At 43.6% G+C, this 22,123-nt stretch overlaps 3 protein-coding genes across 13 annotated transcripts in view; 2 read left to right on the forward strand and 1 right to left on the reverse strand.

Moving 5' to 3' along the window:
• The window catches only part of MPZL1 (myelin protein zero like 1), a gene marked incomplete at its 5' end in the record, with an annotated part of 40,578 nt that extends 30,167 nt beyond the window's left edge, over window positions 1-10,411 (forward strand). For 4 of the 5 annotated variants that reach the window (XM_082043145.1, XM_082043148.1, XM_082043149.1 and 1 more), the window contains one exon: window positions 4,553-10,411. In XM_082043145.1, the coding sequence (XP_081899271.1) occupies window positions 4,553-4,654 (102 nt within the window). In that variant the 3' untranslated portion in view covers window positions 4,655-10,411. The other variant, XM_082043147.1, reaches the window with a different exon arrangement.
• Window positions 10,412-11,740: 1,329 nt separating this feature from the next.
• Window positions 11,741-20,219, reverse strand: MPC2 (mitochondrial pyruvate carrier 2). The gene is made up of 5 exons (XM_082043150.1): window positions 19,944-20,219; window positions 15,737-15,777; window positions 13,808-13,892; window positions 12,632-12,743; window positions 11,741-11,980 (listed from the first exon to the last, which is right to left on the reverse strand). Exons 1-5 carry the CDS (start codon window positions 20,047-20,049, stop codon window positions 11,947-11,949), a joined length of 378 nt encoding a protein of 125 aa, XP_081899276.1. The 5' UTR covers window positions 20,050-20,219; the 3' UTR covers window positions 11,741-11,946.
• A 430-nt stretch (window positions 20,220-20,649) lies between these two features.
• The window catches only part of DCAF6 (DDB1 and CUL4 associated factor 6), a 92,868-nt gene continuing 91,394 nt past the window's right edge, over window positions 20,650-22,123 (forward strand). For 2 of the 7 annotated variants that reach the window (XM_082043137.1, XM_082043141.1), the window contains exon 1: window positions 20,659-20,975. In XM_082043137.1, the coding sequence (XP_081899263.1) occupies window positions 20,882-20,975 (94 nt within the window). In that variant the 5' untranslated portion in view covers window positions 20,659-20,881. Of the gene's footprint in view, window positions 20,976-22,123 lie in introns of all 7 variants that reach the window. The other 5 variants (XM_082043140.1, XM_082043142.1, XM_082043139.1 and 2 more) reach the window with 3 other exon arrangements.

Below are 22,123 nucleotides of genomic sequence, written 5' to 3' on the forward strand. Positions count from 1 at the left end.
AGCTGTTGCAGGCTGCTTGCCAGTTCAGGCACACTTTTGTTTCTTGGATTGTCTGCCGGTTTTAGACCAGTGGTTCATGCAGTCAGTGCTCCCGTCAGACAGCAGAGGCCTGTGGGCTTCCTTGTAGCCTTTTACTTTGTAGGATGTAGCTGAACGCTTTGTGCTTCACTGGTGAAGAACTGTGAATATGAATACACAACCCTTGCCTCTGGAAGTTAAAAACAGTAATAGAGGTGTTCACTGTCAAAGAGTGACATTTAAATTACATTTATTAAATGAAGTTTATTCATTTTGTTATTTATGTGTTAGTGTAAGAACCAGTGATGAAGTATTTGTCCACATTGCTTCTCAGCTGAATTTGCATTTGAGCCTGCACCTCCTTTGTGTTTTGTGTGCAAGTTTATGAAGTGTGGACCTTGCACACTCTGGAGTGCCCCAGAGTGCTGAAAATGTGTGTGTCTGATTCTGTGAATGTTCAGCTGGTTGAATCAACTCCACTTCTTTTCACTGTGTCTTCCTTCTCAGCAGGTATGTTTTATCCTGTCAAATTTTTATGTGGTGTTTCTTCTCCATGCCATCATTCCGTAGTGACTCATATTCTACCATGACTGTTGCTTGGATGAGTAAGAAAAACATTTCCAGCAAAGGCAAGAACTATATATGTTTCCCAGATGGATGTCTGTGTTTAGCTAGTAATCTGCTTTGCAGCAAGCAAACTGGAAGGCAGGTGTGTGTTGTCCCAAGATCTGCTAACTCCAAGGTGGCTGCCATTTGTTTTTGTGCTTTGCAAGTAGCTGCGTATTCATTTCTGGGCAGGCTGAAGAACCACTGACCTTAAAGTGTGGCTTCTGCAAAAGTGCATTTCTGATTTATGGAACAGTATGGTATAGAGCTCGTAAGCTGTTGGAGTGAATAAAGGACTCAGCATTCTGATTCAATGTGAATCACGCAAAGCCATTTATTACAGAAACAAGCTGCCTTATATATGCAACTATTCTCTGATCATGTGTGCGCGCTGGAAGCATGCATTCACTAATTGGATATCATCTATGTTCACGAGCCGTCCACGCGCTGGAGTCTCACTGCTGATCAGTCCGTTGATTTACATCATGGTGAGGCCCTGTTATTGTAGAACTGCCTCACCCCCACAGCAGGTCCTGTTTGCAGCTTTCCGAGGTGGCCTTGAAATTCCTTTGGGCCTGGCTAGTTCAATAACAAATGCCTATCTAACAGAAGCCCATCTACAGTAAGCGGCTATGCGCCTCAACATAGAAGCGGGAAGCACTAAAGCTGCATAAAATGCAGATCTCTGCCTTTGCTTTTTCTGATTTAAGATGCACCTGAACATGCTCTGTTCAAGCTCTGTTCCAGGCTTTTAACTGGACCCCAGGACCCTGAGAAGGAGCAGTTCATGGTGCCAGGAATCCTGACTTAAATCTCAGATAAATTTCCTGGAGCTAGAATTTATGGTACTTGCAACATCTTTCAGAATCTAAAAAGAAATCTGAAAATACTGTAGACCACTCTTAGACTGTGGTGGTCTAACTTTGCAATTCCTTTTTCTTTGCTGTGATTTGAAATTGCTTTGTCAGCTGACAAAGCAAAATCAAACTTTGCTGACAAACCTTTAGCAAGGTATCAGTACTGCTGCTACTCTTTTTGCTTTGTTCTGAACGGAAATATTACAAGATTTAGGGAAATCTTGTGTTTTATGTGGCAGTGCTGGTCAGTCTTCTGGTTCTGAAGAGTCAGAATGATCTTATTTGGGATTAGGCAAAAGTTGTGAATTGTTTGGACTTTTACTGAAGCTTTCACTTGTGGAAGAAGAGTCTTTACAAAGATTCAGATCACTGGGGGATATGAAATGCTGGAAAAATGGCCCTGGTACTGATTATAATCAGCTAGAAAATCAGCAGCAAATAAAATAGATGGAGCTCTATAATAAATCCTTCAACCTTCAACCTCCTTTTCTCTGTGTTAGCTAATCTACCAGTTCTTTAGGTGATAGTGAACAGATCCAGATTGCTTGGTTTGGATCAGGCGATCACAGCAGTCAGTCTCTCCACCACCACCTAACATGCTGGTTGCAGCCAAATAACTATTAAACGTGGCATAAAATCAGAATAGTGGTAAGATAACCGATCCTGAATGAACTCGTGATAGAAAATTGACCCATCAGAATTACTTAAATAAAACTGGAAATGCCATAATGAGTACTTTGTGCAGTTACTGATTTTATTTATTTATTTATTTATTTATTTTTAAACTGATAGGAAGTGCTGAATTTCTCATATCCTGGAACTATCGCTTCAGGCAGATGAGACTTCCAAAATAGCTTACAAATAAACCTTAGGGTCACTTTGCCTTAAGGTTTGTATAGGCACTGCACTCTAATGGGAGCTAGTAATGTAATCCTGATATAATGTTGGAGACCAGAACAACATGAGAGAAAAGAGTTAAAAAAAGAGGAGAAAAAAAAAAAAAAGTAGCTGTCGTGACACTTTAAATGCAAATTTATTTTTTTTTTTTTTTTAGAATTTCCTCAGCCTGTTATTTATATTCAGCATGTTATATATGCTCAGAAATTTTCATCCGTCAGTCTCCTTACTCTACATTTTTTCTTTGTCACTTGGGAAATGTTTTACCTGGAAGGAAGAAACTTTGGGTTTAAACTACCTCTGAAGGAGAATGGTGTACCCTGTTTCCCTGAAAATAAGACCTCCCCTGAAAATAACACCCGGATGATTTTTCAGGATTTTTTAGGATTCTTGAAATATAAGCCCTACTGCAAAAATAAGCCCTAGTTACAGTTCATTAATAAAAGTCAATTTAAATAGTGTTCAGGCAGCTATACATGTAAAAAAGTAAAATTAATTGGCAATACAGTGCAGCAGGACAGATAGACCTTTCACCAAGAAAAGCAGACACCCCCAAAAGAATCTCACTCAAAAGACCCCACAAGACCCAAAACAGTAAGGGTTGGCAAGTGCTGGGCTCTCACACATGGATCAGTTATGGTGATGTTCCAGAATGTGTTGACATGACTATATTTGAATAAATGTTGAAAGTTTTTTTTTTGTTCAAGAATAAATGCAGATTGTTGTTCATGGAAAAAATAAGACAGCCCCTGAAAATAAGCCCTAACACATCTTTTGGAGCAAAAATTAATAAAAGACCCTGTTTTATTTTGGGGGAAACAGTATTTAGCAGGTGCATGCTTTGCTATTGTGTTGGGGTAAAACAGCTGTGCAAAAGTGCACCTATATGGTCCTTCACAGACTTAACGTCCTGTACAGAAGGTCTCTTGTCGTCTCTGCCCCCTAATTGCTTTGGAAGATGGGTGAAAGAAGGATTTCTGGGTCAGTTCCATAGAGAGGTTTTCTAGTTTGGCAGGATGCCAAAAGTACTGGGGAGAAGGAGGTAGGAGAAGTGCCTGTGAAGGATACTTCTTCCTGGGACAATGGGGAAACAGAGTTAACGTAGGTGAAATTATTTTGAAGCAAGAACCGCTAAAAAAGCCACAACCGAACTAAAAGATCTCTCCCTGTCATTTTCCTCACCCCCAGGCAGGGCAGTCCCTTTCCCTCCTGCATGTGTGGGTTGTGTGTGGATGTGTGGTCTCTCTGCTCAGGTCACCTGGGAGGTGGTTGCAGCCTAATGGGAGCTGCAGGTCAGACCTTTCCACAAGGGTCCTGCCTGTTTCATTGGGTACCTGCCCATTAGAGGCTGCAGTCCTGTCCTGAGCCCGTCTCCAATACCTGTGGTTTGCTCTCCCGTGGGCTGTGTTTGGGAGGACGTGGTGTTCTAGGAAGGCGCTGGCACGTTTGCACGCTCTGCTGAAAGATGGTGCTGTAGTGTCCTCCACTGCAACGCAGCAAATGTAACTAAGACGCGTGGCTTTGCTTGCGCAGTGTGTCTGTGGAGGTGCTCACTACCTGGGTTGGCTCAGAAGTCCGGTAAGAATTCTGCATTACTGCACCATTTCAGTATTTTCTGGCTCATTGCTGTGTAAGTCTTGATCCCATCACTTGCTTGGGCAGTGACTGGTGTCACAAGGTGGCTGCAGGTTTGTTCTCTCACTTGTCATCTGAGTGGTACAGCTGCGCTGGGATTTACAGGGTTTGAGTGACAGCATGGGAAGCGTAATCTGCTGTCTACTGGTAAATCTGTAGTGCAGTGCTCTGAAAAATAATAAATCTGGCATGCATCTGACTAAGCCATGGTATCTTTGCTCCATAGCATGTAAGAATTGCTGCTTTTCAGATCAAAGGATTCTAGATTCTGCTTTTTTTGTGAGAAGCAAGCAGCCGTAGCAGTTTTTAAGGGAGGAAATGGTGCTGTTTGGCATGCTCCTGATACGAGAAAGGTGGCAGAGTAGAGCTCATTTCTGGGTGAAGCCTCATTCCACCTGCTTCAAAGTGCTTCATAAAAGCTCTGTGGTCTTGCTTTAGCTTTGGTCTTGCTGCAGCCCCTCTGGAAGGGAGGGGCAGTATGGCCTATTCTGAAAAATACTGATTGTTTGTTTGTTTTTTTAATTTTATTCTCTTCCCAGGGCCCAGTCATTTACGCGCAGTTAGACCATTCCGGAGGACAGCACAGTGACAAGATTAACAAATCGGAGTCTGTGGTCTATGCTGATATTCGGAAGAACTGAGATGAGATCCTAAGCTATCCAAAGGAAAACACACATTCAGACTGGAATTGCTTGAACAAGATTTGACCCAGAGAACTCACATGTGGCCTTTGATGCCTAGACTAGGACCAATGCATGTGCATACAGAGGGAAAGATATATATGTATTGTGTGTAAATAGTCTATTTAATCGTACAGAAGTGAGACCAATGTTGCATGTTGAAATGCGGTAAGAATTTTGCTTATAAATTGCCAATATTCTTTTTTGTATCTTGTGTGACGAGAGAGAAAGTGAAAACTCGCATCACAATTTTAAAATATTTTTATCTTGATTTTTAATGGAGAAACTGGAAGATGCCTGAAGATTCTAGATTGACCTGGATTCTTTTTTTGCTTATAGGACGTAATTTCTTTTGTTGAGGTGAATATAAAGAAGATACCTTCTTTATATTCACAGATTTCTTTATGTATACAGTATCTTCATTGTTCTTGGTCAGATTCTCAGTATGAGCTGCCTTTTCATACAAACTAGACACTCCCACTGGTTTTGTAAGCCAAATTGTGATTCCTAGCTATCAGAAATGTATGTCTTAGCAGTGTAAGTGAAGGAAATGTTTAGGCCTACTTGACCTGTGTAAAACAGGTCACAGAACTGTTTACTTCTGTACTGAGCCCACCTATTCAAGCTTAGTCCTTTAAGGCACAGGGATAGTGTTGACCTAATGAATTTTGTGAAATGGTAGTTTACCTGTGAAAACTCAAAAGCTAGTGAATTAAAGGGATAGGAAGCTGCAGCTGTAGGTGGTTGCCTCAGACTGTTGAACCTTCCAATGAAGTGTTTCTCCCTCAAAGCTCTGTCATTTCGTATAAGCATGAAAAAGGGCTGCAAGGGATCTGGAAGCTGTAGTATCACAGTATGTTTGGGATTGGAAGGGACCTCAAAAGATCATCTAGTCCAATCTGCCTGCTGGAGCAGGAACGCCTAGGTGAGGTCGCACAGGAACATGTCCAGGCGGGTTTTGAATGTCTCCAGAGAAGGAGACTCCACAACCTCCCTGGGCAGCCTGTTCCAGTGCTCTGTCACCCTCACTGAGAAGAAGTTTTTTCTCAAATTTAAGTGGAACCTCTTGTGTTCCAGCTTGATCCCATTACCCCTTGTCCTATCATTGTTTGCCACTGAGAAGAGCCTGGCTCCATCCTCATGGCACTCACCTTTTATATATTTATAAACATTAATAAGGTCACCCCTCAGTCTCCTCCAAGCTAAAGACACCCAGCTCCCTCAGCCTTTCTTCATAAGGGAGGTGCTCCACTCCCTTAGTACTCCCTGACCTCTCTCCCATGGCTCCATTATACCACTGTCACTTCCTTAGAGATGTTTTATCTGTTCTTAAAAGCCTGTAGTGAAGGCTGAATGACCTCTGCAGGAAATCTAGGGCTTTACTCTTCCTTTTTTTTTTTTTTTTTTTTTGGTGTATTTTTTGTGTGTAACTTACGTTTGCACAGAGGATGCAGAGGGCAGTTTATTTCCTTCCTCTCTACAAGTCTACTGCTTGAATATAATTTCCCAACTTCTTGTTTCTATGTTAAATTCCTTGTAGATTGTTAAGGATCTCTGATGATTCTTTTCCTCTGAAGAGGATCTTTCTTTAGCTGACCCATTTGTCTCCTGAAATCTGGTGCTCAAAACTAGAAGTGGCATTCCAACTGAGGGCTTTTCAGAGTAGCATATAGTAGGGGGATTTCTGCTTTGTACATCCTAATGTGGTGTTTGCTTTTTTTGTAGCAGCAAATAATTTTAAGTTTGGTCTACTGTAAGCCCTTCTATCTGATTTTACACATTTTTCTAGTTCAGTCTGTTTCACAGAATCAGTCAGAGAATGGTTGTGGTTGGAAGGAACCTCTGGAGATCATCTAGTCCAAACCCCTCCTCATATAGGTTCAGCTGGAGCAGGTTGCCCTGCACGGTGCCTGTTTGGGTTTTCCGTATCTTCATAGATGGAAACTACAATGTCTATTGGCAACCTGTTTCACTGATCACTTAGAGTAATCAAACAGTAAAAAAAGTGCTTCCTTGTGTTCAGGTGAAATTTCATTTTTTAAAATTTCTCTCTGTTTCTTCTTGTCCTGCCAGTGAGCACTACTGAGAAGAGTAGTGCTCTTAATTCCTTCTCAACAAGTATTTACACACATCGATAAGAGTCCTCTCAAGCCTTCTCTTCTTCAGGCTGAACAGTCCCAGCTCTCTCAGCCTTTCCTCATATGAAAGATTCCTCACTTTATCATCATTGTGGCGCTGCACTGGACTTGCTGCAGTATGTTCATCTCTCTCTTGTACTGAGGAGGCCAGAACTGGACACAGGACTCCAGGTGTGGCCTCAGCAGTGCTGAGTAAAGAGGAAGGATCTCCTCACTCGAACTGCTGGCAGTACTTTGCCTAATGCAGCCCAGGATACCATTTGCCTTCTTTGAGGCAGGGACACATGCTGGCTCCTGTCTTGGTGTCCACCAGGACCCCCACAGGGCCTTTTCTGCCAAGGTGCTTCCCAGCTGAGTGGCCCCCAGCAAGTACTGGTGTGTGGGGTTGTTCCTCCCCAGGACTTTGCACTTCTTCACCTTCATGAAATTCCTCTTAGCCAAGTTCTCCTGCCTGTCTGGGTCCCTCCAAATGACAGCACAACCATCTGGTGTGCTAGCAACTAGCAGCTCCTCCTGGTTCCATATTGTCTGCAAATTTGTCTCTACTGAAATGATGTTGTGGCTTTTTCAGACATCATCTTCAGTTTGTCAGTTGAAAACTAGGTTTAAATTCTGATCCTGTCCTTGTGAGCTTGCAACACTCTTAGTTTGCTACTTGAGAACTTATGGTTACGTTCCACTGTAACATCAAGTCAATGAAAAAATTGCTTTGGGCAGATTCTTTCAGAACCACATTAGATAATCCTTTAGTTATGACAGTGCAACTTCAGTAACTGTTTTGTGTACTGTGTTTTTTTTCCTCCAGCAAAGTTGGGCATGCCAACACTACAGTCTTTCGTCAGGATCAGGCTTCACTGGTTTCCTGACAAACACCTGCCTTTGTTAGAAGCCTCATTAAGATGAGGATGAATCCTGCTGCTGCTGTTTTCCTTGTCTACCAGGCCATTACTTCCCAACAGTTGTCTTACACTTAGTATGAAATTAATGCTTTTGACATGGTTGATGGAGAAACTTGATTTTGATCTGCCTCTGTTCATCCCTGTGCATCATCATCTTTCTCTCCAGACATTTTAGAGTAAGAGGGAAAAATGTGAGGGATGTAGCAATCAAAAACTTGCTGCTATGAGAAGATAGAGCTGTACTTGGCTCTGAAGTCTGCTATTAGTGTTTATTTCTTTTCTTGCTGGAATATATGGGAGAATCTGAGCACAATCCTGATCTCATGCTGATTTGAAGAAACATGCCAATCTGGTTGGTGTTGACTTTAGGAAACGTGCTGATCTGGTGCTAACTTTAGGAGACTTACTGGTCTGGTTGGTGCTAACTATTATAACCTTAGGAGACATCTCCTTCTGTTGTTTTTGTTTAGCTACAGGTATGTTCCTATTGCCTATCATGAGGAGACTCATTTCAGGGCTGCTTGGATCCTCTTTGTGAAGGCAAAATGAACTTGGAAGTATTTTTAAAAATGCTGAGCATCTTTTTAGAAAGAAACAAAAGTCCCTTCCCCCAGGAATAGCAGAAATCAATCTGAATCCCTCTCCAGTGCAAAGGCTGTTGAATAATTTATTATCTTTTGGTTTTTGTTTTGGTCATGGAAAGATGAACAATGTAGCTATTACATATCTTACTCAGGCTGAAGTCAAAAGAACTTGAGACAATGTGAGACAACACTTGTGAACTTTCTGTCCCTCAGGTTATCTTAGGTCATTTAATCCTGCGATAGCCTGTGCTGATGAAAGGGACTGATACTAAGTTGGCTTACTTACTAATGTCTCAGGAGACAGAGGACTTCTACTTCCTTGATAGGTAGTGAGCAGAGATTAAAGTCAGACAAGGTCATCCTATCCTGATGTTACGGTGATCAGAAGTTTAACTCTGTTTGCTCTACTGCTATTCTTTTAAATCTGAGGTGCTGTTCTTTGCAGGTGGGAAGGAACAGGTTGGACTTTGAGGAACACTAAGTGTGTTGACCTTGTCCTGCTGTAGTGTTGCTGCTAGCTCTTTCTGGGACCATCTGTTTTAAAAAGAAGTGCTGCACGGCAGGCTTGCTGCAGCACAGCTGAGGGACAAGCAGCCAATGACTAAAGCTGTTACGTGGGTCATTGCTCTTGAATAGTGGGGCTGGGAAGGTCTGTGTGATGTAAAAGTCTTGCAATGAATTTTTTTTTTTTTATTCATCATGCAAACAAAACTGTGAACAATTTGAAATCCATCTCAGCTAAGGGGAAAAAAAAAAAAGGTCTTATGGGTAAAAGTGACCTTCTACCCATTATAGGAGTGCAGTTTTGGATTGCCAGCCTGGGCTCTGGCAGCTGAGCCAGTTGTCACCCCCTAGAGCCAGGGATACAAATGGCATCATTCATCGTCCCTGTTTTCAACAGAACTGCAAAGTGGGAAAGTTTTGGCTTTTTATTAACAGTGGATATATTCCTCCTTACTTTTGATTACCAGAATTGAATTTTGAGAAGAGGATTACAAATAACTGTGAAGTATCAATCTAAGTAAATTGGTAGCTGTACTCAGTATATCAAATTGCCCCTTTTGACTTCAACAATTGTTCTGTGGGGGCGATGGTTGGCATGTTTGTGAAATGGCATCACGAGCCACTACAGAGTGACAAACATGTCCCTGTGACTAATTGAGTTATGTGTCATTTATAACTGGAGAACCTGTAGGGTTTTGTTTTCTCTCAGAGCTTTAGTGATATTTCAATTTGTGACTAGAAGAGCTGGAATTAGGTTTTAAACTTTTTGAAACCTGTAAGAACTGTTTAGGTAACCATCTGTCTTGTAGCTGCAAGAAGTGTGTATATGCAACTACATGACTCTAGAGTGGATTCATTGAGGTCAAGTGTAGGCTGTTTGATTTATAACCAACGCCTCCACTCTGTATTGAAATCTCATATTGTAATTTTACGTTATTAATGTATCTACCTAGGACCTCAAATACAAAATGTTTTTATTGTATAATAGGTGATGGAAATATTGTCTTTAAAACCATCAAAGCTGAGAAGGTAAGACTTATGGGCTGTGGCCACATCCCTACGGTGCTAGTATTTAGGTAACATATTTATATGAGAGACTACAAAATCATATTAACTATGCTCAGCGATTATACTCTTCTCGAGGCTTCTCTTTCCCTTCTCTTCACTGCCCTAAAGCTAATAAGCCCTTTCATTTAAAGGTATTTTTGCACTCCAAAATGTACATTTTAAAGTTCAATGCCTTTGGACATCAGTGTGCTGTGCAATCTTTTCTGTCTCCCTGCAGTGCCAGCTGTTTTTATGTGGTAAATGTAATTGGGAACATGGACTGGGTACTTTTCTTTTGTAAACCTCTGTCTTGGAGGTATGCAAGGGAACAAACACCTGTAAGACAGGTGTCTAATCTGTGTGAGGGAGCTAGATATGCATTGCATGGCCTGATTACATGAACAGCCAGTGAACCAACTGTTAGTGCTTTTGCTTTTACGAACTCATCTGGAAACAGTTATCTTGGATGTCTTTTTCTTTAATGGACTTTCATGTTTTCTATTGCAATCTTGTGAATATTTTAATACACTTTTTTTTTCCCCATTACTGGTTTGCTGGATGACTCTTATCTGGCTAGGGACTGGGAAGGGGACTGAAATACACCTCTTTCTGGGAATATTCTTCAGTCAGTGCAGTCTGTCAGCTCAGTGAACAACACAGCTGGAGCGTTCACCATTTTGAATTGATACCCTATATTACCACTTCAGCTAGGAGAACTAAGAAATGCAAGTGAAAGATGTAACAGAATACATGTAGGAGAGAAATAGCTTCATGGTAGGACAGACTCTGGAAAAGGGGAACTGACAGACCATCAGGTAAGAGTGGAAAATGCTTTCCTTAAGGTATCCTGCACAAATACTTTGCACAGGATAATATAACATTACACATGGGGTGAGAAAGGAGCAGACATAAGTACAACAGACATAAGTGTGCTACAGAGTGGTTTCCTTGCCCTGTTGGAGTGATTACTCAGACGGGACTGGAGGAAAGCAGGGGGTGGAGAGACTCAATAACAGGACTTTGTAAAACTTCAGCATTTCAAAGCCTTCATTTTCCTGAAAGCTGAATCCCGAAGAAGCTACTTTGTCTCACAGTTATCTTTTTCTCTGAGGTCTTGGAGAACCTGGCGGGGAAGCTCATTGATGCCATGCTCTGAGCACAACTACCTCAGTAACAGATGAACTTTTGCTGTGTAATTTTGCCTTTGCTTAGAAGCTGTTTCATGGTGGCACATTTTTCCTCTTATAGGAGAGTAAGTAGAGAGAGGTGTTGACTTTCAGGGAAGACTTTGGTGTTTATTCACAAACATGCTACTGATGGGAGCAGACCACTGCCTCCAAAGCTTTGGAGAACTCACATGTACATGTTTCCTGAGTTCACATCTTCACAGGAAATCTGTAGGTACTTAAGGAGGGGGTGGAAGGTGAGTAACAGAAGTTTTGGCTGTTTATTTTTCACACTCCCTAGAACCCGGTAGTTAAATGCACCCATCTTCTGCTTCTAGTTGTAAAGGATGCCAGAAGCTAAAACACCAGTGGCACGTACCACTGTGCTCTCCTCTTGTTAAGGGCAGTAGTGGCTGGGAAACAAACGAAGATACACATAGCTGAAAGGAATATCCTTCCACTATCAGGGAAGAGCATCAGAGAATGAAATGCAAATACTACTGGGTTTGGTTACTGACAGTATGGTGAAACCCCAGCCAGGTCCCACCATCACATGAAAGACAATCACTTTGGTCTGAGGCTCTGGCTGACTGTCACCAGCACCATGTCACTCCCAGCACTGTTCACTAGAGTTGGGTAAGGTGGGACCCAGCAACTCATTCTAGGCACAATCCACATTTAGTTTCTTTTAAAGAGACAATATAGGACCTCAGTTTAAAAGGCTGCACTTTATTCAAGTGTATGGAGATACTTTGTTATTTGCACTTAGAAAAACCCTTGATCTCTAGACATTTGGATTTTGTCTTTTATTTTCTGAGAGGAAAAAACATTACCATTAGTGAAACTAGGTCCCATGGGGAAGGGTTTGTGTGTTGTTGGATTTGACATGTTGGGTTAAGCATCTCTTTGCTGCAGCTACGCTTGTTTTGCTTTTAGCTCCTGTTGATACCTATAAGGAGGGGAGAAGAAAAACACAGAATAGAGCACCAATTACAATAACAGTGTCTTCCTAACAATCTCTTCAGCAGAGGAGGTTTAAAATTACAACAGACTTGAGGATGGAAACTTGGCAGAGGATAGTTTAGTTCATGTAATAAGTTCCAAATTAGTTGTTAAGTTTTCCTCGTTCCTGGCCAGTAGTGAAGCCAGAGAACTCCAAATTTTCCCTCAAGAAATGATTTAAAAAAAACCCAACAAACTACTCTGCTTAAGGACCCTTTGATCTAGCTGGAACTGACATGATTTAACACTGTAAGCTGCCAGAAGTGCAAAGCTTAGGAGGAGGGGAAAGTCTAGGCTGTTTGTCAGTCAGACCTACAGCTTTTAAAGAATGACTTAGACCCAGAAACTACAGCTTACATAGGGCATTCCTTAAAACCTGCTCTAGCTATACTGAAAATGATGTGCTTAGTTTTCCAGTTGAGTAGGAATGAAGGTCTAAATAACAACATCGCAAAAAAGTTCTGCAGTGTTTAATTGTTCAGTTCCTTTTGCCTGTTGCACTGACATTGAGACTGGTAAGATTTATAAATTCCTGTTTAAGATGAGGTGGTGTGAATGCTTATTTACAGTATATAGAGTAGCCCTTCTTAATACATACCTCCATATTCGGAAGAGTTGAGAGGCACCAGCACAGCCAACAAAAAAATTCACAGTAAACAGACCCCAGTTTTTAGGAATAATAACTAGGGAGTACCTTGACCAAATAAAGCCTGTTGAATGAAAGGGAAAGTTGAAAGATGTTAAGTCTTTAAAGTGAAATATTCAGACATTCCTCTAAGTTTAGAGACAGAATCATCGCCCAGTTTAAGTAAACGACTTTTACAACTTGACGTTAGACAACTGCTTTTCTTATAACTAGCCATTTTTCCACTTAAAAGCACATCAAGTGCCAGTGGGAAAGCTATGGGTATGTATTGCATTTTTCTATAATAACTAGACAATGAAGTGATTCACAGTCTTAGTGTCAAACAAAGATCCTCTGTACCCTACAGCTGTCTAGACCTTAATTCACCAGCACGGTTGCAGGGTAGTGGCATTTTGCTGTAGTATATCCAGCTTGCTGCACCATCTTAGAGATTACAGAATCCACCAGTCAAGAAAGGTTTACATATCATGCAAAATGCACAGCACTGTGTCAGATGTCAAAATAAAATCCAGAGAAGGAAGAAGGTGGCAGCTGTAATTTTGATTTTTCAGCTTTAGCTGCTACAAGTCCTACCACTGACAAGTTCTGTTGGAACACCTTGAATACAAAATATTGGTTCTGCCAGTGTGAAAATTCACACAAGACAGCACTGCAGCAGTCCATGTACCACTGCTTCAAAGTTCTTTTAACACATGGAAATTCTTTTTAGATAGGTTAGTGTAATTACCCTATCATCATTTAATCCTTAAAATATGTTCTAAAAAAGTCACTATATCCTGGACTGTTTTCAAAATTACTTGACCTAAAGCAAAACAGGTCACTTAGTGGAATGAGTGGTATCATTGTAACTTAAGGGATGAAACTCATAGCCTAACTCATAACAGTTTGCTATGGACAATTCCAAATTAAGACACATGTAGAAAACTGTATGTAATCACAGAACTCTTACAGATTTACTAACAAGTATGTCCGTTCTAGAATTATCATCCAACAGTAACAGTGAGAGCTAGGGCATTATAGTTAAGCCTTTTCTGTAGAAGTGGATTAGTACTGATGGAGGATTCGGAAAGAAGCGTACACAGTTTTAGAGAGAGGCTGTGTAAAAGTATGGAGTAACTTTGGCTTTACCTGTTGCTGTTAGTACTGCAGACTGCGATGTGCTGAGCTTTTCTGCTGGTCTGGTCATATCAGCCATTCCAGCACATACCAAACCCTGTAAAAGAAAAATTCAGTGAGCACCAGCCCAGTACCAGGACCTCCTGCAACAGATCAAATATCTTACAGGGGAAAGCTGCTTCATAGCTCAGTCCTTATTCTATATGTGTTATGCAGGAGATGGGATGCATTATATGAGCAGAGATTAGACTCTTGGAGACACCATCCACTTGTAGTCTATTGTGGCAGGAATAAGAATAAGTTATAGGAATAAGTTATGAGGATGCAACTGGCTTGCAGTAAAATCCCAGGTGGTGGCAATTTTGCATTAGTTTAAAGAACATGGTTCATTTAACCACAGCTGCTTAAGAAAGCAGCTGAAACACAAATTGGTTTTCATGCAACAAATATAAGCTTATCTAAATAAGGCCCTTCTTTCTAAAACTCAGGATAAGATATTACTGGTAAAGACGTAGGTGTGACATCGTATAGTCTTCACTCAGCTTCATCTAAGGTAAAAGTAATTCTTTAATTTCAGTGAAAGCAGAAAAATTACAGGTGAAGTGAGGAATAGCTTGGCTGATCTACTTGACATTACTAGCAACATGCTGCTTGATTTGTTTTGTTGTTGTATTGCCCTCTACTGGAAATACAATTTCATGTTCATGTTGTAGGAGTTCAGAAAACAAACAAACCCAAAAGTTCACAAATAAGAGTACTAACACTTTTAATTCTTTGACTGCCACTAAGGACTCCTTTGACTACAATCATGAAAACAGTTTTCAAGGGTAGAGACTTCTGTGTGGTGCCTCACTTAGGGGATTGATTTTGCTGCAGTGGTGCCATGGAGGTACAGACTCTCAATGCGCTTGGGTAACTGCAGTAAATGTGCCTTTGCCATGTAGAGGCAAAAGTCATTTTTGCTTCTTGGTGAAGAACTTCACTGTGAGCTTACAGAAGCCTTCCTGAATGTTCACAAAAGAAAAAACACCTGTGTATAAGCTGTTTTGATACTGCAGCAGTCGACACCAGCCTGCTCAGAAGAGTTGCCCTGTATGCTCAGACTCAAGAGCGTGTTGCCTGGGAGAACCTCAGAGAAAGGGGAAGGTTAACCACAGTTACTACAGCTCCAGTTTAGACTGACAAAGAAACAAAGCTACAGCTTAGAGCATAATGTGTTGACTGGCCTTTAAAAAGTTGGGGTTCACAATGGCACACTTATGAACCAGCTGACAATAGGAAGAACAGGTTATATCCTTGCTTGTTATCAAACAAGGAGATCAAATAGCTTTATGATTTTAGATTTTTTTAATCTGTACCAATACAACAACTAGGATGAATACAGTAAGTTAGGCGGAGACATATAGTAATATTTCACCTGTGCACAAACATAGCCAAGGGTTGTAACCAAGTGGGAAGCAGAACACTGCAGGAACCAGAGAGCTCCCAAGAGCTGAAATGGCAGTTGCCTTTTTTCTTTTGTTTTCTCAAGATTACCTTGCACTTTGCATGCTTTAACCTGCCTTCAAACTATGAGGCTTAGGAATTGGCTTCCTTAAGATACTCTAAAAATTAATCAATCTCGGACGAAATACATGCTTTAAGAGTTTTGAACTATATGCCAGCTCACGCCTACCTCGAGCAATAGTAAAGTGTTTCACAAGAGAAAGCTTTTGTGAAATTTTCAGCTAAAAATGCAGTTTTTCCATAAAGCATTTTTCCCCTACTTTATCCCCTGCATTTTGTGCTGTATGTTATTAAGGATAATTTTGTTCTTCCCCATGTATTAAAAATTAGAGCCTTGGTATTATATCTTTCTGTAGGCTTAGAGATCTGCTGGGAAACTCCTGCTTGCTCCCTGAGTTGCTGCAGATTGGCCTCTGACATCCATATTATACTTACCCATTTCATAATAGGTGCCCAGAAAAACACCGTTTTGGGACCTGAGGAAGGAGGAGGAGAAAAAAATAGTTAAATTATTCAGTGAGGTGTGGCTCTTGTAATACCCACAGTAAGTTGTTGGTTTTGTTTTGTTTTTTCGTTTGCTTGGTTGTTTTTTGTTTTTAAATAATGAATTCTGTCTGTTAGCACAGTTTCTATCACTGTACAAGCTCTTTCCCCGCATACTTATAGTTCATCAACTCAGTGCATCAACCTTCAGCTGTGTAATCAGTCAACCCATTTCTGCAATATATGAGTAGAGTTTTGTACTTTGATTTTTAAGGAAACAAGGACACTTGTTAGAGCAGGCAAAATACCTTTATAATGAAAAGAGTTAGGATGAGAGCTAGGAATACAGAAGACAGTTTCTATATAATGATTAAGAGTTGCTCTACAGCCAGACTAACTGAATCAGTATTTAAAATCTTTATGAACTGAATCTTGCAAATTAAAATCCCCAAATATTTTATTACTGGTACTGTAACAAATCAGTCCCTCTTTCCTGTCCCAAATCACAGCCCATCTCTTGATGCTACAGAAGACATGCTGCACAGCAGCATTGGACTGCTGAAGAGAAAGTACAAACTGCAGATATAAGTACTGGTAAATGTCACAAGGAAAGTGTCCTCATTCACTGCTAATCTGCACCTCTGAATAGCCATGTCTTTCTAAAACAATGCTTCCTACCCAATCAACCCTACACTCCAATAAGCAAAGGAGGATTATGGGGAAAGAGGACAAAATCTATAGAAGGATGGGAGAAAAGTCAATGGAATGGGATCTGGGGGAAAACATCTCTTGCAAACACATCTATCTTACAGTGGTCCTAAAATGGCAACTGGTTGGTTAAAACAGAGTACTGTAATGCCACACTACAATGTGCAGGCTGCCAACCATGCCAGAAATCATTAATCTAGGACGACCATCTGAAGTTTTAAAAGAGAGACAGCTATCCAAAGTATCAACTCACTGCACTGGGAGACAGTCATGACACCGGCTGCAATTTCATCAAAACACATTTTTAGGTCTCGCTAGGACACTGCTCAGCATTCTGATAACATGCAACATGAAGCCTGAAGCCAAGTTTTCACTGTAATACATTACATATTATGAGTAAAGTTCTTAAATATAAATTATAAATGCTAGGACTTTGGTTGCTTGCTTTTTATGTGAGCTAATTTTTCTTTAACAATTCAGCCTTAAAAAGACCTTGCAGTATTCCCTATTCTAAGCACGCTCAAGTTTATGACGTGGGAAAAATTAACCATCAGGTTTCTAGAGCAAGCACCTGTGAAGCAACTCATAATTTGGGGGTAAGATTAATTGTTACAAGTATCTGTCACCTGAAAGCCAACTAAACCCTAGAAAGGGGCAGGACAACTGCAACACAGAAAGCAATAAAAACTGGCTTGGCAGCTTTGCATAAAGCTCTCTTGGACCCACACTGCGTGTGATAGTGATCAAGTTTCAAAGTATTGTTAATGACTACTAGCACATTACTTTTTGCTTGCATAACTGAATGTTTTTACCTACACAAGATTTATTTTTTTTTTTTAGGATGCCTGGGGTTGTGCAGCCACTGAAACTAATACTTTTGAATAAACACAGCTCAATATTTGTCCTTTAAAGAGATAAATTTCAGTTGCTGTTCTCTTAGGTAGCTACTTAGTATTTCAGCATCAGGCTGCAAATAACAGCTTTTGATGAATCAGTCTTGCAGAAATCCCACAGAAGTAGCTTTAATGACTACCATGTGTTTTCTTTTAAAACACAAATTCAGATTTGGAGTACTGGAGAATGTGGGGCAAGTATAAATAATTAAATTGACATTCCCTAAACAACTAGTAAAGTTTTCAAGAGCACTGACATGAATTTTTATTAATAATAGACAACTTGATAATTTAGAACTGCTGGCTACAAAACTAAGAAACACTTGAAAACTGGTAAGGTACCAAGCCAAGCTTGTTTCAGGGAAAGACTGTCCAACACCGTAGGCAGAACACCTCTCCTGGAGGAATGCCAGGAAGTGCCCAGCCAGGGCGAGCTCTTCCCAGATCCTGACACCCAGAACTTTTCAAGGATGAATTTGACAGCAGCACATAAGAGCAGGGACATACCAGAAGCTAATCTGGATATTAAGTGTATGACCAGTTTATAGAATTTATGGTTTCTGTTAAATGTAAGAAGTCTTTGTCCCAGAGAGCTTAGTTTAATCACGCAAAGTGAACAAAAGATGCCAAAGGAGAGGGAGTACAAGCTCAGCCCACACTTCCCTGTGGCTGCCAAGAGCCATGTTCCCTGCTCTCTGGCAGCCTGAGGAGTTGGTGTCCTGTACCCCAGGCCCTTTGTTGTCCTCCAGCAGCCTCATTCTGTGCAACGACAGCCAAAGAAACAGCTTTTCAGACCAGGCATCAATTATTTTACTGGAAGCTTTCTTTGGGCCAGAAAAGAAATAAGCATTTGTTCTTCATTTCTTACAAGTGATTTATAATTTCATTATGACAGTCATACTCCTAAATTAGACTAGAAACTTAAATATGATCAGAAATAAAATGTGAGCATTAAATTTCTAACCTACTTGTTTTGCAGTGTGAGTGACATCTATTGCATAACTTTCTCACAGACCTACCTTTAAGACATTCAAGGCTGAAACAGAAGTGGCAGAGGTTCAGTTTTGATACCTTCTTGCTCTGTAGCTTTTCTCACTTGCACCATCAGTACAGATTATGGCAGATATATATGTATATACACATACATACACACACAGAGTTCCCAAAAAATTGATTTTTTAAAATAAATTTCAACATTATGGTGGTGAACAAAAGTGGCCCACAGGCAGTTCTGTGAAGTGCAAAGCACTACAAGACAACCTCCAGAGCTTTTTTCCATTAGATCTATGGTTCTGATGAAGAATGTGCTTGAAATATTCCCAGTGCTTGCGATGCCTTGTATTCAATAAAAGCAATTGCAAACTGCCACATTTCACACAGGATGAATGTGGCACACAAAGGCTTGGCAGCTTTACAATGCAAGTGCTGGACTTACTGACTCTTTATACATAAAAGTTACATTCATGTTAAATATATATATATTTGTCTAGTGAATGCAGTACTAATGAGACATTTTGATACTTGCATTTTTCACTCTAATTGTGATTTCTTTAAAGCAACAACTTTCATTTCAAGAGATGACCATTAGATGAGGATGGAGCAACTGACTAAAAAGTAAAGTCCATTTTCACAGTGTATATTCCAGGTAGGTGAAGAGTCAAGGATGCACATCACATTGAAACAGAACAGCAGGAACAGCAGCCTATGGAATTTGGACTTAATCGCACTCTCTTTTTAACTACCCTATGCAATTTGTTTACATGACAAACATCACCTAAATGGCCCTGAAGCAGATCATTTTACAAGAGGTTTCTCCCTAATTACACACACACACACAAAAAACATGTTTGCTCAAGTAAAGGTACCCTTTAGGTCAGGTAAGGGTAGCTCAATTCAGAGAAACTCGAGCCCTTCCTTTCCCACAGGAGCCCTTCAGCTACAAGAGTGGATTCATAAAGGGCATGAGTTGTGTTCAGTAGAAGCACTGGATTTGGCAGAAAGAAAAAAAATAAAGCAAACAGCAGCTTGACATAACCAGAGCATACTTAACAAACAGAAATCCTTGCAGCACTGCCCCTGTTTTTTCAGTACATTCACTTGAAAGAAGTGATTGCTGAAGCCTTCAGGCCCCTTTGGAAATCATGGCATCCCCTGGTTCAGGGTCAGGCGGCCCAGCCGCCGCCCTGGATTCAAACCGTGGAGTAACGCGACAGTGACACTCGAATCGTGCATCGCAGGAGACAGGACTAACAAGTAGCAGCAAGTTTTCCTTTAACCAGGAGCCCACTCTTTGGCAGTTTTCCCCGTGTCACAATCACAGCGACAGAGCTGCGACCCCGATTCCACCTTTCCCTCCTGCCCCCGGCGGACCCCGCTGCCCGGCGCTCTGGCAGCCCGGCCGGCTCCCCGCGCCAGGCAGCCGCAGCAGCCCCCGGCGGGACCCGCCTCCCCCCGCCTTTTCCTCCGCGCACCAAGGTGACCCCTCAGCCCCCACCCTCCCGCGGAGGCGGCGCGGCCCGGTAGCCGTTGGGCCGCCGTTGGAGGAGACGACGCGTTACCTGCCGCGTGGTTGTAAAAGGGCCGGAGCCGCTCCGGTAGCATGAGCTCGATGCGGTCGAGCAGGCGGTGGTAGGCGGCGCGGAGGCCCCCGCCGGCAACTGCCATGTTGAGATGGCGAGGGGTACGCGGAGTCCGGGCAGCTGTGGCGGCGGGTCGGCGAACGAGGGGGTGCTGGTACCTCTGTCCCTCCGCGACCCGCCGTCCTTCCACCGCCCCCAGCAAGCCCTGCCTAACTGTCACCTCCGTGCCGGGGGGCGGAGGGCCGCTCCCTGCGCGCTGATTGGCGGGATCTGTACGAGGCGGGGCGGGGCGGCGGGGTTCGCGCAGCGCTATTGGTTAAGGAGGCCTGTCCCGACGTCGTGAGGAGAGCTGGCGCCAGCACGCTGGGAGGAAGTATCCCGGCCGTTTTCGGGAAGGGCACGAGCGCCCGGCTCAGAGATGGCCGCCGGCGCCGCTTCACTCTCACGTTTAAGATGGCCGGCGCGGGAAACCACGAGCTGTGACTCCGCTCCCGAACCCAAGATGGCCACATCATGGCTTCATCACTTGGCTCGAGAGCCGGTCTAGCCGGCGCGTTAACGTCATCCGTCAATTCCCCGTCGCAACCTCCCTAGTCGGTGAGGGGCGGGGTTCCCCGAGGCGTCCGTTACCGGCTCGCGCGAGACGCCTGTTAGTCTCGGAGCGCTGCGCCCCCTCCCTCGCGGCGGGGGCGGGGCGCCGCGGGTGGGCGGGGCGCCCATGCACGGGGGCGGGGCGCGGAGCCGCCGCCGGCCGCGCTGCCGCTCGCTCACCGTCGGTTCCTCGGCGCGAGGCGGGCGCGAAGGATCGCCGCGCGCGCCGGCCGGCCAGTTTCCATGGTGATCGCGCGGAGCGGCCGGTACCCGCGGAGCGCCCGACACCCCTCCCTTCCCGCTCCGCGCCCCTTCCGCGCGGGGCCATGTCCCGCGGGCACTGCCCCCACCTGCTGTGGGACGTGCGGAAGCGGAGCCTGGGGCTGGAGGAGCCCGGCCTGCTGCGGAGGCACTACCTGGGTAAGGGCGGGGGCCGCGGCGGGGGGCGGGCGTCGTTGAGCCGTTCTTAGCCCCCTGCTTCCCCACAAGGAGAAGAGGGGGCCGGGCGCCCCCCTCTCCTCGCGGCGGGGCGGGGCAGGTGACAGCGGATTCTCCCCCTCCTCCCCTTTCCCTTGTGGGGCACGGGCGGGGGGCGAGGCGCGGCGGGGGGCTGCCGGGCTGTCCCGGCGCTGAGCCCGGTTCCCCCGCCCCGGAGCTGCCGGCTCGTTCTGCCTCCCCTCGGCCGGGCTGTCCCGCAGCGGCGGCGGCTGGCGGCTCCGAAGTTTCCTGTGCCCCGCGTGGGGCGGTCCCCCGCCTTCCCGCTCCCAGTCCTCCGCGCCCGCGGGGGTCCGGGGCACGGCGGGGCCCCCGGCTACTTCCATGCGCTGCCTCCGCTGCCCGGGGCCCTCGGCCGCCCCTCTCTCTTCGCGAAGGAACTGTTGCATGAGGGAGAGCCAGCGGGGAAGTTGGGCGGCGGCGGGTCGCGGCGGCTCAAAATAGACCAGGAGCCGTGGTTTATGCCCCGGGCTGAACAGGCTCCGGATTTACCGCCCCTGAGGCTCGGAAGGTTGTTCACAGAGCGCGTAAATGCTGGGATAATGGCGCGGTTGTTCTCCGGGCTTTGAGGTGTTTCCTGGGGTTTGAAAGACGAATGCTGGGCAGAGGCGCTTGAATGCGTTCGGTGCCGGCTGGTTTCGTCTTTGTGTTCACAAATGCTCTGCAGCGGTCGGGGGGGCGGTTCTCTAAATACGCTTCAGCTTCTTGCTGCTGTCTCTTTCAAACGATAATCTGGTTATTTTCACTTTCTAAGTGCCGTAAGTTAAAAATAGTGTTAGTTTCAGTTTACGAGGCTTCACGGAGATTTCTTTCGTGTAGAAGATCTATTGATACTCTTTGTAATGGCGCAGGTTGCACGTATCTGTGTCTCCTTCTTCCCAAAAATATTAGAAAAAAATATTGGTTCACTTGTTTTTGGAGGTGTGGCGGTCGGTTGCATATATTATAAAATGCATATATCATACTGACACTTTTTTTTGGAGGGGTGATTGCTAAGAAAGACAGCTTATTGGTTGCAAACACTTTGCTTTGTGCTTGTGTGTCAAAATAATTCTGCTTTTGAGTTGAAATGT

The sequence above is a fragment of the Streptopelia decaocto genome, assembly GCF_964273445.1.
Source record: "Streptopelia decaocto genome assembly, chromosome: 1".
In the NCBI taxonomy this organism is placed as follows: Eukaryota; Metazoa; Chordata; class Aves; order Columbiformes; family Columbidae; genus Streptopelia; species Streptopelia decaocto.